General features: G+C 43.9%; 1 protein-coding gene and 1 pseudogene across 1 annotated transcript; both read left to right on the top strand.

The window, feature by feature from the left end:
* The first annotated feature begins 14,862 nt into the window (after positions 1-14,862).
* On the top strand, positions 14,863-17,007 carry LOC147443774 (uncharacterized). Its single transcript, XM_086527731.1, has 5 exons — positions 14,863-14,961; positions 15,334-15,578; positions 15,652-15,706; positions 16,333-16,349; positions 16,857-17,007. Exons 1-5 carry the CDS (start codon positions 14,863-14,865, stop codon positions 16,963-16,965), a joined length of 525 nt encoding a protein of 174 aa, XP_086383857.1. The 3' UTR covers positions 16,966-17,007.
* A 165-nt stretch (positions 17,008-17,172) lies between these two features.
* LOC147443773 (uncharacterized) lies at positions 17,173-17,807 on the top strand (annotated as a pseudogene).
* Positions 17,808-18,994: the final 1,187 nt, after the last annotated feature.

Below are 18,994 nucleotides of genomic sequence, written 5' to 3'. Positions count from 1 at the left end.
TCTATGGAGACCCGCATCTAATCTAATATAACGTAAATCTAAATCTAGCTTAAATAAACGCAAATCTAGTTAAAAATAAACCTAAATCTAATTTAATGTAAGTCTACATATAACCTAATCTTTAACGTCTTTTAAGATAGTTTCCTACGACGTTATAACTCTCTTCTTCCTGTGTGTGTGCGCGTGTGTGGATGTGTGTGCCAATAAAAAGAGATAAATGGTATAACCTTTCTATCACCCATGCCAAGTATGATAGATTGATTATGCCATTTCTCTCTTGAATAATAGGTCTTCAGTTCAACTCCTCGTCGGCTAGATCTTTAGGTCTTTTAATTTTAATTAGTTTCCTACGACGCTCCCTTAGTTTCTCTTTCTTTCTCTCTCAATGTGTGTGCGTTTTTTTGGATCGTATGCATGTTTTCTTTCTCTTTTCCTCTCTCAATGTGTGCGTTTTTTGTTTATGCATGTTCTCTCTCTCTTTTCCTCTCTCAATGCGTGCGTTTTTTGTTTATGCATGCTCTCTCTCTCTTTTTCTCTCCCAATGTGTGTGTGCATTCTTTGTTTACGTATGTGTGTGCGTTTTTGCACTCTCTCTCGCTCTCTCTCTCTCTCTCTCTCTCTCTCTCTCTCAAAAACACTATGTGTGTGTGTGTATGTGTGTGTGTGAGAGAGAGAGCGAGGGAGAGAGAAAGAGGGGAAGGGAACATGAGAATGAGGAGAGGGAAGGAGCATACCTGGCTCTCCTTCCTCTCCTCGTGTGTGTGTGTGTGTGTGTGTGTAAAAGAAAAAGAGAGAGAGAGAGAGAGAGAGAGAGAGAGAGAGTGAGAGAGAGAGTGAGGGAGAGCGTTACCTGCTCTTTGCTTGAGGGCGCTGAAAAACTCAGATCTGAGATCTGAGTTTTTGGGCGCGCTCGGTTATTTTTTTTACCCCAGCTGGCGTCGCTATGAGCGTTGCTATGAGCGTCGCTATAAGCGTCGCTATGAGCGTCGCAAATTTCTTTGTAAATTTGCGACGCTCATAGCGACGCTCATAGCAACGCTCATAGCGACGCCGGGAATTTTTTTTTTTGAGCGTCGCTGTGTGAGCGTCGCTAATGTGAAGAGCCTCTTGTAGTGATATCAGGAGAGAGAGAGAGAGAGAGAGAGAGAGAGAGAGAGAGAGAGAGAGAGAGAGAGAGAGAGAGAGAGAGAGAGAGAGAGAGAGAGAGAGAGAGAGAGAGAGAGAGAGAGAGAGAGAGAGAGATCATGATGGTTTGGTTTTGGCAGAGTTGTCATGTTTCCTGATGGTTTTGACTTGTCATGTTTCCTGATGAATAGGATTAAGGTCTAGTAGGCAGAAGAGGTTGAAACTTGATCCAGAGCTTGTGCCAGGATTTCAACCCTTGCAGGCTCAGTTGCTTAATGTATCTGCCAAAAGAACTGTTGACTTTTGTCAGGACATATCTGAAGAAAAGTCAATTGGTGAAGATCAATCAGAGAGGTCACCAGGGCAAGAGGATCCCTCACCCTACAAGGGTGTGGTGCCCTCTACAGTACTTCTGAAGAGAAATACAAGAAAGAGGAATATAGACTTCTCAGATGATACAGATGTGCTAGAAGGAAGTCCCTGTGCAACTAAATGTAAAGACAAAGAGGATGTGTCTTCTCTGGAAGACCCAGCTGCAACTGATGAGAGGCTGTTTGATTTTGCAGCATCTTGTGGTGCTGGGGACAAGTATGATCTAGTTCATTCTATGTTTAATCCAAAGTTTGACATTGAAGACCTGTTAGCTCAGCACAGTAATTTCTTGCAGTCCTACAGAGATAAGTTTGAAGTGATGGTGCAGGTAGGAAGGGTTGTTCTGCCTACTATGACTCTTGTGCATTTAAATGACTGTGGTGGAAAGGGATAGGGAGTGAAGAAGTATAGGGAATTACCACCCTCTTGTCGACATTCAGCCTGCCCTTTGCATAAAAAAGAATGCAAACTCATTCAGGAAGCCTTTGGCTTTATGATTTACCTGAACAGCCTGTTTGGATTCCTCATGCAGAATCCTGATGAGGTGTTAGAGGAGCAGGATGCAGCACCAGATGAGGAATGCGAGGAGACAACTCATATGCAAGAAGTCGAGGAGGTTGAAGACACAATCGACCTTGAGGTTGAGGCAATTGAAGTACAAAGAAGTAAGATGCTCTCTGTGAAAACCACAGAAATCAAACTTCCATTGGATGTCAGTAACTTCACTGAGAAGCATGCTCAGATGATGTTGCCTGCTGTGCCTGACTTCAGGATTGGAGACAGGACCTATATCTTGTTACATGATGTGCAAAGTGTGTTTTATTTAAGGGAGGATTTCTCCCTGGCTATTATTTCCAGAGTCCAAGAGGAGAGGAGTGGATTTGTTTCAGAGGATAGTAGTGATGATGAGGCAATGGAAACATCCAGCAATCCAATGGAATGCCTTCAAAGATGCTTTGAGAAAGCTGAAAAATACAAGGAGACACTACCTGATGAAGCCACCTTCCAAGCAATAAGACAAAGCCTAAGACCATCGAAAAGTAACAAAGAAGTGGAGGATTGGTTTAACCATTCAGGTCAGGGGTCAACTACATCTGTAGACCTGTGGCAAGAAAACCTCTTTCTGTAGGATGAGAGCTTCATGGTAACTCTCTCTCTCTCTCTCTCTCTCTCTCTCTCTCTCTCTCTCTCTCTCTCTCTCTCTCTTTGTGTCATTTCTGACATTGTATGTGCAGTCTTGGATTGCTGACAAGGATGACTTCCTTCGGTGCCGGACAAGAGAGTATCGAGGAAGGGATGCGGCCCTAGCACAGTACCTTTCAAAGCTTTGCGAGTCGCCGATAGTAGTGTTTCACAATTCCATGTCACAAGAGGGTTCAATAGCAACTTACACATTCAAGACACTATCACGCTTCTTGGGTGGACCGGTGCTGCCCAAAAGTGCAGATAAAGTCATTCTTGTGGACAAAGTGTTTGCTAGAGATTGTTTTGGTTACTGCCCAGGCTATACAGGTGGTCGGGCAACGTATTACTACACCTACACAGCAATGGCACTAGCTCTTGGTAGACAAAACCCAGATGAACTTTTAGAGTATGGCAAACATCTCATGATTCGTTACAAGGGTGACGTGCCAAAAAACAAAATTGAACCTGCAAAATCTTGATACACTTCAAGTAGCAATTGTATAAGATCATGTATTACATAAATTTTGTACAATGTCATCCACTCAGAGTATCTTTCTCCACTTGTGATTCACATACACCATTGTCTCTCTCCACCTTCGTTGACTTTCACGAGCTCCGGAGTTGTTGTATGCCATTGATCTTTTAGCTTTTTGTTGTTGTAAATGTTTGATGGCTTGTGCTGTTGCTGAATTTGCCAAGACTTCTTTAGCCTGCATTCGATGAATGATTCTACGATAGAACCATTCAAATAGTTCTCTCAAACTGTTAGCCTTGATTCGAGAGCCACCCTGTCGTGTGTGCCTGAAATAAGCATTTCTCGCCATGTAATGAGACTTTTCCATCCCTTGGGTATTCCATATTGCCAGGTTCCCATACTTCTGTATAAAATATGGAAAATGATTGAAGATGATGTGCTGCATATGAAAACAGATTAGTTAGAATGTTTTACAGTCACATATTTGCACATAAGAGAGAAAGAAATACATTATAATACCATGTAGTGAGTAATTTGGGTGTCTGTCCATGCTGTCTTGAATGATTTTTTCAGAAGGTTGAGATTTTCCTTGAACTTGTTCATATCACCTTGTGACCAGTCATCTTTGTCGCACATCAAAAATAGGATGTCTATTGATCGCCAAACCTCAGCCTTCGCGTTACGAGTAGTTGGTTCGTGGTCTTTGACTGCAATATGTAGCTTTTTCCAGCTCTGATACTCTACCTTGCTAACATAAGATGTGTTATATATTTTTCCATGTTTTGTTAGCTTTGGATCTCTTGTACCTTGGGGCTTAGATAAAAACCTCTGTGCCTTCACCCCACCGATGGATGGTTTGCATGGGACATCCTTCTCAGCAGTTGATCTCTTTTCATCCCGCTGGATTTTCACATTGCCACCATGAAGCCCCATATCCGACAGTACCATTTCTAAGCACTGCAGGGCTACTTGTCGTTCTGCGGAGTTCTTAATCTTCCAAGCAAACCCGATGTATAAGTAGACCAATTTCTCCACAATTCTACAAAGGGCATGCATTGTACAAATGTGGACATTCACAAGTGGTATTTTCAAAACGGGTCGAAAAGCAGGATCCTCAATGTGACGTGTTGGAACTTTTCTCCACCACTTTGGGTCCATGACCTTTGTAGGCTCCATGCAAAACAAACACGGTGACTTTGCCATTGCACCCATTCCACAATTATACATGCACTTTAATGTTTTAAGGTCACCTGCAAGATGCCACTGAACTTGAAAGTCTCCCCTTCCATCTAGACGTAGTACCTCTCCCTGGTTAGTCTGTCGATCAATCACCTCCGGAATATTAGTTCGATGGAACACCCAATATAGAATCTCATGATCTTCTTTCTTTACCTGCAACACAAAATAAATGAGACTTAAGTAGATCTGAACATTTGAGCTTACTTGAGAATATCGCTTACCTCAAACGCACCAAGCCACCATATGTTAGATTCTGATTGAACACTAAAATATAAAGGATCATCACTGGGACACTTTGAGAGGGCTCTATTCATTAAAGTAATAGTAACACGCTCTAGCTTTTTCTCTTTAACAAGCTCACACTCATCCAGTTTTAACACAAAATGTAATAGCCCACGTGACTCTTCAAATGAGATGTTGTAAAACTCCACCATTCTATTCTGTAGTATCCGCAGGTCCATAAGAATATTGTTGAACTCATCGTATGCCATGTTCGCTCCATGGCCACTGTAAGTTGCTTTAATATGAAAGGGCTGTCCAAGATAGTCTCCCTGTGCCTCGTTAAGCTGAAGCCTCTCTTTCCAAACACTTGAGGCTGACGGTAGAAGTTTGGATTTTATACCCTTCCTAACAAAGATGGATGAGACAGACTTTTGGATAGCCGAATATCCTCTTTTGCTTACACCAAGTGAATCAAGTGTGCCTTGTATCTCTTTTGCAGGCACTGAGTTCTCTGAAATAAAGCGGTCCACTACATTTCTTTGTAGAACCTTAAACTTCTTGTCATGTACTATATCTGGTGCCAGGCTTCTACTTATAAGTGGCTTCAATCTCTTTCCTATATTGGCTTTGGGGTCAATGTTTTCCTTGTCAGGATAGATTGAATCTCTACATGAAGACAATGCATAAGTAAATAACAGAAAATTTGCTTCACTAACACTATTTAAGCACATGAAAACAATGCATAACAAGAAAAAACAAAAAGATTACTTAACTAAGACAATGTAGCCAACCAAGAAGCATCACCTTAATGCTCGGATTCTTTTCTTGAGACCTCCTGATACAACCTGCAATGTTTCAAGATTGCGCAATTTCTTCTTTCGGATACGACCACCCAAGATGGTGTCCTTCATTTGACAACTTCGCACCTTTCCTTTCAGTTCTTGTACCTCTGTTTTATGTTGCAAAATGGTAACCTGATCTGTAGAATGTAAATGTGAAAGGCGAACAATCTCACATTGTTGAGCTTGGAGAATGCTCTTGTAAGTTTCAGCTTCTCTTGTAAGTGATTTACAATAACCCAGAAGGCCCTTTTCTCCATCACCAGCAAAGGTCAATAAGCTTGTAGGATTGACAAACGGTGGAGACGCATTAGTTATTGGATTCTTAGGGTAGAGAGAGCCTCTCGTCCAGATATCTATGTGTTTAGCTCCTTGAGCTCTGAGCGTGTCTATGGAAGCGGGAGGTATATGTGTGTTTGTTTTACTGCGCTTAATCAATGGTTGGTACTCATTGTCCAAATCAATGTGAAGGTGATATTTGGCTCGTTTCTGGGTAACATTTGTGCCATTTGAGGAGTGCGCCATTAGCCAAATGTGCAGGTTTAATGGAAAGTGAATAGCGGCTGCGGATTCGTCCCTCCATGTTAGCCTCATTCCCTCCATATTGACGTTGTTCATTCAATGCAACTGAAAAGAGGATTATCCCTCAATCACTATGAACGAATGTTCAGAAGAGTAAGGAATCTACTTAAAGTACACTTTTTGAAGTTTTACTAGCTATGAAAGACCCAGCTCTTTTATTTGCCATTTTTTCTAGAGAGAGAGTGCAAAAAATACATTTTCTTAGAAGGCCCTCCAAATGACCTCCGAAATTTCCTAATGAAGAAGCTGTGGAGACCTTCCACAAGACATTCATAAGTGCATGGACAAATCAACATATTACTCACTACATGGCATCGTCATTGGTTTGATGACATGATAATATTTTGAATTGCAAATACTCATCCTTATAATGTATGCATGCTTTGTGTGCATCATATTATCTGTAATCACATGCCTTGGTTTTCAAGGCAATATGGCAGCTTGGATGTTTGGTCTACATAGGATGATGGAAAAAACCCACTACCAATCTCGTACTGGTTATTTCAGTCACACTCAACATGGAGGTGGTGTGGAAAAAGAAAATAGCTTAGAGAAGCTACACCAATGGATGTATCGGAAACTAATGCACAGGTCACATTACAAGGAACAAGTCAAACAATCAAATTGGCCATGCGGTGAAATAGCAAAGAAAGGATATATGGGAGTTATCGTTTGCGAGTAGAAAACATGCGGATTGGCGGCTACAAAAATAGTGCGTGGGAAGGATTTGGACAACACCGTTGCAAGTTATGTCATAACTCTCAGCCATAGCAAGATCCAAACACCAAACTTCATGTATCTAAAAGAATCAATGTAATTTCAGCATTTCATATTGTAAATGATGGTTGCAACAAAATAAAAAATGCGGCAAGACATTGATACTCTTATCATTTCAAATTTTTATAATGTGAATGATGGTTGCAACAAGAAAAGTACATTGCAAGACACTGTCACATAATCATCAATCTAAATTCGATGCATAAAACAAATACATTCTATTTATTTCTAGTCATAAAAAATGATACAAAATATTCTGGCCTCTTGTCCTTATCTGAAGGATCCTCTTCCTCGTGCCTTGGTCTCTTTGAATGACGCGTTTCGTCCTCAGCATCCATCGCAATCACGTTGAGGCCGAGCAATTTGATCTCCTAAGATGCCTCAACCTACACGGCCTCTTCTCTAAGTTGAATGATTGGCTGCTTTTGTTTCAGTAGTCATGTTTTCCATATTGTGAAACTAGCGTGGGTCTGTGATTCCACAAGCTAGACCATACGCAACATGTGATAGAAAGTAGTGTTTGCGTAGGCCATACATGCCAAGCCCTACACCAAAAATTGAGACTGCTGCTTGCTTGTCTAGCAGCATCACCTCGTGTGTGTTCCATCTGATGGCCACGCCTCCTACATATCTTGAGAGTGTCTTCAATACAAAAAGAGAGATTCGGCCTTATCCTTGCAGAAGCTAGAATGGAAACAGAGGAAGTTTGGTGCGTTCAAATTCTCCAAATACTGACCAAGGGAGGAATTCTTTTCCAAGTGGGCCTATATCTCGTCCACGGGGACAAGGAATGAACATATCATCATAGACTATGAGCTACAAGAAATAAAAGCCAAGTGTTGGTATATACACATGAAACTCTCATACGGGGAGGCAAAAAAATATTTACACAGTAGTATAGCTTCTGATTTTTTATCTTCTTCGAGTAATGTAGCATTCCATACTGCCCTAAACCTTGACTCAATTGGAAGCGTCACGGCACATGCGGCTGCATCCTTGTATACTATTGCTAGTGCCTCTGTTGGTTCGATAAACTCACCCGCTATTACATAAGCATCCATGACAGAATACTTGTCAATGGCATGGTCAATTATATTGTCATTCTCTTGTAGATTTTGAGCAACTATAGCAAGGTAGTAGTCCTCTCTCAAGTCAAACAGTTCCATGATTTCATTAAGCATTACATAATGATGATCATCGATGGGGATGGTAGGGAGAAAAGATCCCTCTGGCAACTGAAGACCTTCTAAGACACACAAAGCACCACTTGGTGCTTGCACCAACTCGTCACCAATGACTGAATGGTGACTGCTCTCGGACTCCTCTGCTGCTGTGTCCCAATGATCGTCCATATTAACATTCAAAAAGAGTATAAATCCAGTATAGTATTCTGTAACTCAACACTTTTGATTATATATGGGACATCTGATGTCATTCCTAAGAGACTGCAATGGCAACTTGAGGCAGCTCCTGTAGAAAATATCTTTCTTTGAACGATCAGAACTGATATCCTTCTATGAACATATAGACAACCTTCAAACTCAAATGTACCACTGATCGTTTGTTGCTTGTATGTCTGACGAAACTTTGCAAGGAAATGTGATGCAGAAGCCAAAAACTCTTGCAATGAGAAGGCAAGGTGGAAAACAGGCTTTCATTCCTGCTCCCGCTACTACTGAAACCCAATTCTATAGAGAAAATGGTACAGCTTGTTTTTGGGTGCCTCATTAGAGCAAGGAAACTCCTCCTCTATCTCGATATGAAAGGGATCCATTTGTGGAGAGAGGTAAGAAAACTTAGGTTGTTGGTTAGGGTAAAGGTAGGAAGGCATCGGCTAACACTAGGGAGTACAAAGGGGGGATTGATGGGCCCTCTATATATAGACACCTCAGGAACTCGACCAGGTCATTACATCCACCTTTATGATTGCATTAGAAACGGGCAGCACAAAGACCGAGGCAAGCTCAACCATCCCTATGACACGTGTCCCAATTGGGTGAGTACCGTAGCTATATAAAGCACCTTGACTGTGCACTCCAGAACTCGCTCACATGTACACAACGCGGGTGTATGGAGGACAAGAAGAGAGGAAAGGTGAAGCTTTACCAAAAGATGATGGCAGAAATGAAGGAGGTCGAGAAAAGGATAGCTAAGGCAAAAGCTCTTTGAAAGGAGCTGAAGAAGAAAAACAAAGAACATCAGAAGGCAAAGGCTGGGGAGACTAGCACTACAAAGATCGAGGAAAATAAACCACCAACGATAAAGGAGGAAGAAGAATAATTGTAATGGAAAAACAAGATAGTGCATCTATCACATCTTAGTCTTGTGTAATGGAGTCCTTGATGATAATGCAAATGTCCAAATATCTTGTTCCTTTGTCTCTACCTCTTTGTTTCTTTTTTTGGTTACTGATTATGAAGAAAGAGTTTTTATCAAAGAGTGTCGCACCATAATGCAAGTGGGAGGTTCATGTTACACAGCCGTTGATATGCTCGCACTCTGCATCGACAAAAAATATCGCGCCACAACGTGATAGGGAGCTCTCTTCACGATATGGGTGGTCCCTATCACGTTGTGACGCGACAGCCAAATGTCGCGCAACAACGCGATAGGGAGGTGCATCCATGATATGGATAGTCCATATCGCGTTGTGATGCGACATTCAAATGTCGTTCCCTAATGCGATAGGGAGGCGCATCCATGATATGGGTGGTGCCTATCACGTTGTGATGCGACATTGTTTATCGCATTGTTGCACACCATCAAGAGTATCGCGCCACAACGCGATAAGGAGTTCTGGTTGTGGTACACTCCCCCTTCTCGCGTTGTGCTGCTACATTTTTCCTTATCGTGACACAACGCAAGGAGGGGGTTTGGTTGATCAATGCCCATCCCATATTGCGTTGTGCCGCAACAACCACATAGTTGACATGCAGTATGCCACGTGTTTTCCATGCGGTGATGCACCCTTCCCAATGAAGATGAGCAACTCAAGTAAGTGTGGCCACCGCCACATGCATATTCCACATTTAGTAATGATGATGATGTCCTTGGTGCTTATATAACGTTTCTATTTCTGTATACCCCACTACTGTTGGACCTTTATTTAACTGAGTCAAATAACGGGAGATGTTAGCAACACTTGACCAAGCTAACATTGAGACCCTAGGTTTTCTTGGCCCAACTTTGGAAGTAGCACTTTTGGTCTGGGGTCATAATTTCTTTTTTTGTTTTGGCCCTCATGAGATAACTATTTTTCAAAATAGTGAGAGGGACCTTACGGACTAGATTATAAATTTCAATCTCTGGTATGTTATATTATTTTTGCAAAGGTATTTATTTGATTCTGGCTTACTAGAGATCCTCATCAATTAATTTTCTCAATTTGTAGCATGTTGGTTTCCAACCTTTCATGGACTCAACAATCCGAGGTAGCCGTGCTTACCTCGGAGACCACCTCCCTGATAGAAGTTGTTGATTCATTTCAACGAGTCAACATGGACACGGCAAAAGTTTTACTTTTAGCTTACAATAAAAAGTAAGTGTTTTTTATCTCGCTATTTTTAAATATTTTGTATTCTATGATAGCAAACTAATTCCTTGTTTTGTGCAATCAGTTCACATTGGAGCATTGTTGGACTAAACATTGAGCGCAAGCGTTGCTACCTTGCAAATTCTGTGCATGGTTTTCATGGGAATCTCTGCAGGTACGTAGTTACTTATTTCTTGATTCTGCACTTTTAATGCAACGTGTGGTCACCATATGCTATGTCTTGCAGGTCTGTTCAGAAACTTGTCGCTGCATGGGAAGCATTGACCCAAGATAGTGTTTGGGAAGATATGTTGATTTTGAGTTGCAAGGTCCCAAAACAAGACGAGGAGCATTCTTGTGGATGGAGAGTTCTTGCAAATGTGGAGCTTCTTCTGGAACGTATTTATGATGAGGAGCGTAGAAGTGTAAGTGCAATGTTTTGCTTTTGTAATTCTTGCACACACGATTTCTTTGAATTACATATAAAAGCTAGGGAATTCATTTGCAGGCAAGGAGCCTGGCAGATTATTTGAATGTTCATGTGGAGGCATTCAGGATGATGATGATCCAGAATATGATCAATCTTGTGAAGACTTGTCCTCCAGAAGCCGCCGATGCATTTGTCATGCCACTGACACCGGGTTAGCCGCACCGCCCTCTAGCTCGGCTTGAGAGTTTAAAGTTCTCGATTTTCGAAATCGAGAACCGCATGAATCACCATTCGAGGAGCCGGAGGTAAAGAAAACCACAAATTTTTTTTTTCCTTATTATCACTGCCGCCAAAACCCGGAAGGGCGCATAAAAGAATTAATTTCTTCCATGGAGAGCCGTTGTTCTGTTCTCTTCCACTATTTTCCACAACCACCCCCCTCTATCCTACCTCACTCCCCTTGACCCCACTCTCTCTCTCTCTCTTTTTTTCCCTCTTTCTTTCTCTTTCCCTCACTCTCTCTCTCTCTCTCTCTCTCTCTCTCTCTCTCTCTCTCTCTCTCTCTCTCTCTCTCTCTCTCTCTCTCTCTCTAATAATTCCCTACACACCTACCCCACCTCAGTTGACCCTCCCTCTTCTCCTCTCTCCCCTCTCGACCATCTACAACTCCCTCTCTCTCTCTCGCCCTCTGTGTCGAGACAGCCCATGCGGGTGCAAGAAACACTCGCTTCCCCTACAACCACACACACACACCCTTACACTCTCACCCACACACCCCTCACCCCTTCAATCTCTCCCTGGCCCGCTGTTTGTCCTCACCCCCTTCCCATCCTATTGACCTTACCCCCCCTTCCCTCGCTCTATGTCGGCAACGAGTTGGCCCACCGAGATCTCTCTCGCTCTCTCTCCCTCTTCCGGTAGTAGCCCGAAGGCACGCAGAAACAGTCCTCTCGCCCCCTCTCTCTCTTATCCACACCCACACACCCCACTCCCTCACCTTCTTCCTCCCTCGCCACCTCACCCCGCCCTGTCTCCCTCTCGTGCTGTGTCACCACTCCCTCTCTCGATTTCTCTCCCGCTCACTCTCTATGTCAAGCAGCCCGAAGGCACAGTAGTAAACGAGACCCTCACACACACACACACTCACTACACACACACATTCACACACTCTTCACCCCTCCCCTCTCCGGCCCGCGCCCGCGTTTCCCTCCCTCTCACTCTCGTTCTCTCTCGCTGTGTGTCGCCATTGCCAGTTCACAATAAAACACACACACACACACACACACACACACACACACACACACACATATATAAATATATATATATATATAATTACCTTCTTCCCCCCTCTCTCTCGTTCCCATGCACACTCATTCACACGCACACACACCCGCTCCACACGTCACACACAGCTCAAGCCATACACACACACACACACACACACATTTGGCACTCATTTACGCACTCGAGTTTACACACCCATACAAATAGTACGCAAACTCACAGCGGTTTTCATAAAAACACTCTGGCACACACAATTACATACATCCACAAGCACACACGTCTACGCACACACACATATATAAACACATTACACGTGCATGCATATACGCACACACCGGAAGAAATTTAAAAAAAAGAAATAATCAACATCGATGCCAAAAAGAACAAAGACGGTCAGCTCGCACGCCGCCAACACCAAAAGAAGAAGTGGCGCCGAAGGCACGCCCCAGATGGCACCGAGAGGGAGCGACACATAGCATCTTGACTTCCCGCAACAAATACCAATTCTGGCAGCTTTAAACCTCACACCGACCGTACGAACCATCGACAAAACCCTTGTAAATACCCCGAACCCCACTCTTCCCCAATAACCTAGCCAATGGCTAGTGGATTGTAAAAAAGCTCTCCCCACCTCTCAAGCCTATATAAAGAGGCCTCCGCTAAGCACAAAGTAGGCACAAGTGAAGGAGGAACACACTAGCTCCATGCACTCTACATTGTAAGCACCACTAAGCACATAATGCACCCTAAGCTAGAGAGCTCATGACATCATGTTGAGTTGCAAGCTTGGGCATTTTAGCATTGGCAACATCACTATTTTTTCCATTCTCCACCACACAATGGTTGAGTTACTAGTCACGACCACTCCATGCACATAAGATAGTCACTACTCTCCCGCAAGGCAACATGAGCACACTTGGATTAAATGCATAGACACCATGCTACCTTGGGCCGCCCTCAATGTTGGTGATTGACGTCGTCGATGGCTGCATCATCTTGATGTTTTCCCTCAACTTACCTTCCCGCTAACTCCACCTTTGCCTGCACCATATAGCGCTCGCATTCCATCATGCATCCCTAGTGCCAAGAGCAAGGTTTGTAACCATCAAGACCACCATTTGTAAGGGGGTTGTGCTACTCCAGAAGGATACAACAACATCTTTCATGAGGCCAATTTATTTCTCTAGTTGAATGATGACAGCAGAGCAGAGAAAGGTTTCACCCATGTGGAACACCTAGTCCTAGCCCTTAGATTTGCAACTACAAAGTTCAGGTCATATTTGCTGCCTAGGCAATTTGTAATTTTAACCATGGATGAGATGTTTTCCTATGTTGTACAACACATGGATGTTTCTGCTAGGATTACTAAATGGCTAGTTCCTCTGCAAGAATTTGACTACACAGTACAGGTGGAAAGCACGACAAGGGCAAGCTTGGGGGGACTTATGACCTACCAAAACTTTGAGAAGAAGGTGAATCAATCTAAAGGGGAAGGACTTCAACCACTTCCAGAGCCACAGGTAGTAGAAAGAGCACACTCTCTCTACTTTGATGGAGCCTACAAACGAGCATCTGACAAAGCAGCTGTAGGCATAGTGGTCTTTGATGACAAATGTATCAAGGTATTTTTGCTTAGCTATTTGTTAGAATCACATTCTAACAATGAAGCTGAGTATGCAGCACTAACCAAGGGTTTACAATGGTGCGTCTCGCAAGGGATAAAGCACCTTAATGTATTTGGGGATGCTCTACTTTTGGTAAGGCAAGTGAATGGTGTATGGACATGCAAGAATCCTAGCTTGAGGACTCACTTAAGCTGTGTAAAAACCTTGTTGGGTAAGTTTGAAGAAGTTCAATTACACCACATCCCAAGGGCTCAAAACCATGAAGCTGATGTCCTAACAAGCGAAATAATGATGAAAGTGGTGGTTGGGGCTATAAAGCTAAAGCTCCCTCTATTTCAAGGTAGTGACGTTGGTATAGCTGAAGATGGTCGACCTATGGAAGTGCAAGAAGCCCAGGCATCTCACTTTGCAGGCAAGTGACAGGGACATTGGGCAAGTATTTGATGCAGTTAGGAGACAGGTACACCGAGATGAAACACTCTCCAGTCGAAATTGCAAGTGTTTCTTGCTATTACAGGTGACATGATCAACTGCTTATATCACAAGGTTGGTAACGAGGCAAGGGGTGCTGGAAACAGCTACTATGAGGTTTATGATATAAAATTTTGATCGAATGTCAACAGGAGACTCTACTTGCCAGGATGTGTATGTCAAATGTCACTTTTACCAGGTCAAATGTGGTTTGAAGCTTTTCTGACTGGAGTTCTTAAGGATACTAAAGATTGATGTATATCTCCATCCAATAGTACCAGTATGTATGCAGAATGCTTGCTCATGTTCGGTGAGTTCAAGGCTGTCTAGGTGTTTGAAGACTAATGCCTATTAACTCTTGATCGGGCATTATGATTGGCGATCGTGGCTTCAAAATAGATGGTCTAGATCAACCAAGGCAAGGTTTTTTTGTGTTCTTCGATGATCAAGAGCTATTGCAGAGGAGACTACTATGTGACCATATAGTGGACTAATTATCAAAGATCGACGTTGGAGTTTGGATCCGATAGTTGAAGGTGTGAAAGGAAGTAAAGTTAAGAGTTTTTCAAGGCGAGCTCAAAGTTGGTATTGCATGGGCGTGGGAAAGGGGACCCAATAAGAGTTTTTTCCTAAAAATAAGCAGAGCTTAACCTGAGATATGAAAATCGGTTCCGTGCCAAAAAAAGGTGGTGCTAACGACACAGATGAGGGCACCATCTGACTGGAGGGGAAAGGGGCACCACATGTCTGGTTGCATGGCAGCACAAATTAGGAAGATGAAGAGAGGAGCGAAGAAGGGGTGGGTGGGCTGCCGTGGCACCACAGAGCAAGGCCATATGCAGTAGCCAGAAAAGAAGGCCGGGGAGCAAGAAAGAGGAGGGGCCGGGGACTCCCGAAGCAAGCTCACAAGATGCAGCAGCATGGAGCCGCTCAGAAGCGAGAGCAGAAGAACATTGGCATCCTGTAGCGCCAAAGAGCTGGCCATGAAAGCTGGCCGGGACTACAGAGCAAAAGGACGCTAAAGGCGCTCTGCTCGCCTGGAACCACAGAAGGGAGGCGAGGGTGGCCATACTAAGCAGGGGCTGAGGGCCGCAAGCTCGACACAGAGAGGGGAGGCGTGGTTGGCCAGTAGTGAGGCACACTCAAGGAGGTAGAGAAAGGGTTCTCTAAGCCAGGCCCGGAAAACACAAACAGGGGCGCAGCCAGGGCTCGCCAGCAAGCAACCAAGGGCACGCTGCAGAAGCTTTAAGGGGCAGCCATCTTGGCATGAGCAGGAGGATAAGTCCGAGAAGCCACTCAAAGAGGAGGAGCTTTGGAACAGCTCGAAGGGAGGCGAGCATGGCAGGGTGTCGCATGTAGTAGCCGGAAAAGACGGCCAAGGTGAAGAGAAAGAACGAGATCTGTGCAGCTACAAGTTGGGGTAAGCATGACGAGCGGGGGAGTTCGACTGTGAGTAGAAGAGAAGTACCGCCAGTAGAACTGCGTTGAGAAAGCTTTGAAGGAGATCTCCAGTGCGAAGATGATCAATTAGTTGCACGAAGAATCTTGGTATGAAGCCGGCAAATATCGAATTCGCCATCATTGTGTTTGATTGTGTTTATGTGATACATATTTGGATTGTGTTTTCTGTCGAGGTTGCCATCAATTTCATCTGCGTCTCATCTTTTGCCTTTTGCCGTATACCCGTGGTAGCGGTGGCTCCGGGTCTCTGCGTGTGTGTGCGAAGAGGGAGGGAAAGAGATTGTGCGGGCAAATTGTATGTGTGGGCGAGGCGTGTGTCACCTCCCTGTGTGACTGTGTTTACATAATTGGGTTGAGTGTATGCATCGGTGGTACAAGTGTGGGATGGTGAGTCGTCGATAAGTATTTGCAGTTATGGTCGACTGTGTGTAGCCGTGATTGCTCAAAGGTGGTCTGTACTATAAAGATTGGCAGATAGTGTCCGTTTGTATGTGATTCTGTGTGGTTAGGGGTGCGGGTAATCCCTGGGCTATAGAGAGGCAAGCTTGGAGTGTGCTAGGTTTCTTCCTAATTCTCCCTTTCCATCAGTGGTGCCCCCACTGAGGAGCTACTAATTGCTTCTTGGTGAAGTCGAAGACGTTGTTGCGTTGATATCAGTGTCAAATAGCAAGTGCTGCTAAGCAAGATGTGGTCGGGTTTTTGGACTTTTACAGGTGTTGAAGATGCTGAGGTTTGGCTGCAAGACTACGCCCTTTTTTTGCTGGACAGCGGCTTTTCAGGAGAAGAGGGAGTGGCCCAAGCTTTCCCGCTCCTGGTTCATGGCAAAGCAAAGGTATGGTACGAGCTAGAGGGCTTGCAGGCTGAACAAAAATAGGATTGGAGCACATTGGAAGCGGCATTCCAAAGATGATATGTGGCCAACACGTAGTGGAGTGAAGTGAAGCAGAGGATGGACAGCCTAAACCAAAGACTTGACGGTGATTTCCAAGCAATTGTGTGGGAGTCGAGGCCATATGGAGCAAGTTGGTTAAGGTAACTGCTGTAGAGAATGAAGATTTTTTGAAGATGACCAAGTTTGTGGACTGCTTGCATGTAAAAGTGCGGGATAAAGTCGAGATAGATCGTGCATGTACGAGGAGGCAGTGGCCTATGCGCAGAGCAGGATGAAGAAGGTTTTAAAGAATCAACAGGCAAATCAGGTTTTGGCGAGTCCATTGGTGCCAAAGCCAATTGCTAGGGAAGAGCTTCAGGTACTCCGACCCTTTGTTGATGCACATGTGGTAGCAGCGGATAGGCGTGATGACAGAGTAGAGATGATACCGTGTGGGCCTATGAGGCCTCAATAGCTGCAGAGAGGATTCTATTGAGTATTGCCTGATGTGCTTGACCAAGTGACTTCCGAAAAGCAAGCAGTAGAGAAGATAGCTGAAGTGTCAAAGTCGGTGAGTTTTGTGGAGAAAGCCCAGGTGTATTCGAGCTATAACAGGGCCTTGGATACGGACATCACATGGGAAACGGAGTCTGCTTTCTCAAGGTATGAGACATATGATGTTATGCATGTGGATAGGGAGGTCAAAGAGCAACAGATTGTAGGTGAAGAGACATTTTGTGTGGACCAGGGGGTTGGGCAACCATCTCTCTTGCCTTGTGATGGTAAGGCCATGTTGATTGAAGAAGAGTGCTTCGATGAAGCAGACTAGGGGTTCGATGACCCAGTGGTCGACATAGATGAAGAATCGCAGGTTATGGTTGCTAAAGCTATGGTGAGAATACAAGGTATGCAAGGCTTTCCGCCTTTTCCAGTGTTGTTTGAAGGGACTACAGGTGAAGGTATGCCAATGTTTGCTTTGGAGGATCGGTTACCGAAGAAGGATGCCATGTTGTTGACGGACATGTTGTTGAAGCTTGCTATGCAAGCGCCTCTATGCCGATTGCTACAAGTTATCTTGTTTGAAGACAATCATGCTATGGCGAGCTCTCTAGCCGATGGAGAGTTGGTTTCATATGATGCCGCTGCTACAGACATTGGTATAGTACATTCTTATCCAGTGTACAAAGCAAGTTTATGGATACAAGTTGAAGCAAGACCAGGCTATGCCAAGTACAAAGCAGGGATGGTTTGTATGTGCTTTACAAACGGATGGTGATGATCAATTCCATATTTTTTATTCAGGTGGAGTTTACACTATGGTTGGGATGTCATAATAATCAATATCTAATTCTCCTAAATGATTTTCTCATATTAAACTGATCATTTAATGTGGGGAAGGGGAGAAAAAGCTAGAATATTGGTTAAGCTAGCAGACCGGCCACAGTAGGGATCCAAAGGAGGGAAAATAGGGATCCAAAGGGGGGGGGGCATCTGCAAAAGAGTCATGTGCAACAATGGGCTAAAAAGACCCTAAGGTTCAGCCCCTTAAGACTTCCAAAATGCTAAGGTTCCAAAATTCAAAGGTTTTGTCCAAAGGTCAATCCTAGGGGAAATTGGATACTTTGTGTGTAACTAAAAAGTCTTTGCATATCCCTACATGGGAGGGGGCGAGCCCTTCTTCTAGGGGATGAGAGAGAAAGTCACACACACACACAGGCTCCCTTTACACAAAGGGAATTAGAGACACATGTCAGCTCCCTAACCCAGATGCCCACAAGGTGTGCCCAATTCCTATTGGATGGCCTTGGAGGTGGACCAATGAGAATTATGCTAGAGTAAATCTAGTTCAATTAATTTAAAAACACTTAATAAAAGAACCAATGAGAATTAAGTCTCCTAGAAGACTATTGGACAGTCTCCCAAGGGGTCCAATGAGCATTCACAAGCCCAATGGCTTGCCTGATTCCTATTGGCCAGGAGACAAAGGGGTCCAATGAGAGTTTAGTTTAATTATTAAATTAACTAAAGCTCTCACAAAAGAGGAAAGGGGGACACATGTCAGAAGGCTATCACTTATGCTGCTTAATAGCCATTGGCTTGACTTGGGGAGGTCCAATGGGGAGCCTGCAAGAGCAAATAGCAAGAGGGCTCGCCCAAGAGAGAGAGGGGGCTGATTTTTGCAAGGCATCATCACACACACACTCACACAATCTCATGTGTGAAGAAAGAGAAGACTATCTCTTCCCAAGCTTTAATGGAGCGCTCATCACCTACTCCAAGCTTGTGAGATAGAAGCCTACATCGACACACTCTTGGATTGTGGATGCAAATCCAACCAAGAGCCAAGCTTCAATGCATGCTCATCTCCTCTACCAAGCTAATTACTAAGCTAAAGCTATGCTAATATGAGTGATTATGTGAGGAGATGTACATCTTTCTCGTAAGATACTCCTTCTTCCTCTCAATCTACTCTCATACCCTGCTAGCTCTCACCATCTTCGAAG

Source organism: Adiantum capillus-veneris, chromosome 13 (assembly GCF_014529385.1).
Source record: "Adiantum capillus-veneris isolate H3 chromosome 13, ASM1452938v2, whole genome shotgun sequence".
NCBI lineage: Eukaryota > Viridiplantae > Streptophyta > Polypodiopsida > Polypodiales > Pteridaceae > Adiantum > Adiantum capillus-veneris.
Note: the sequence above shows the minus strand (reverse complement) of the source record. Positions and strands in the feature narration are given on the sequence as shown.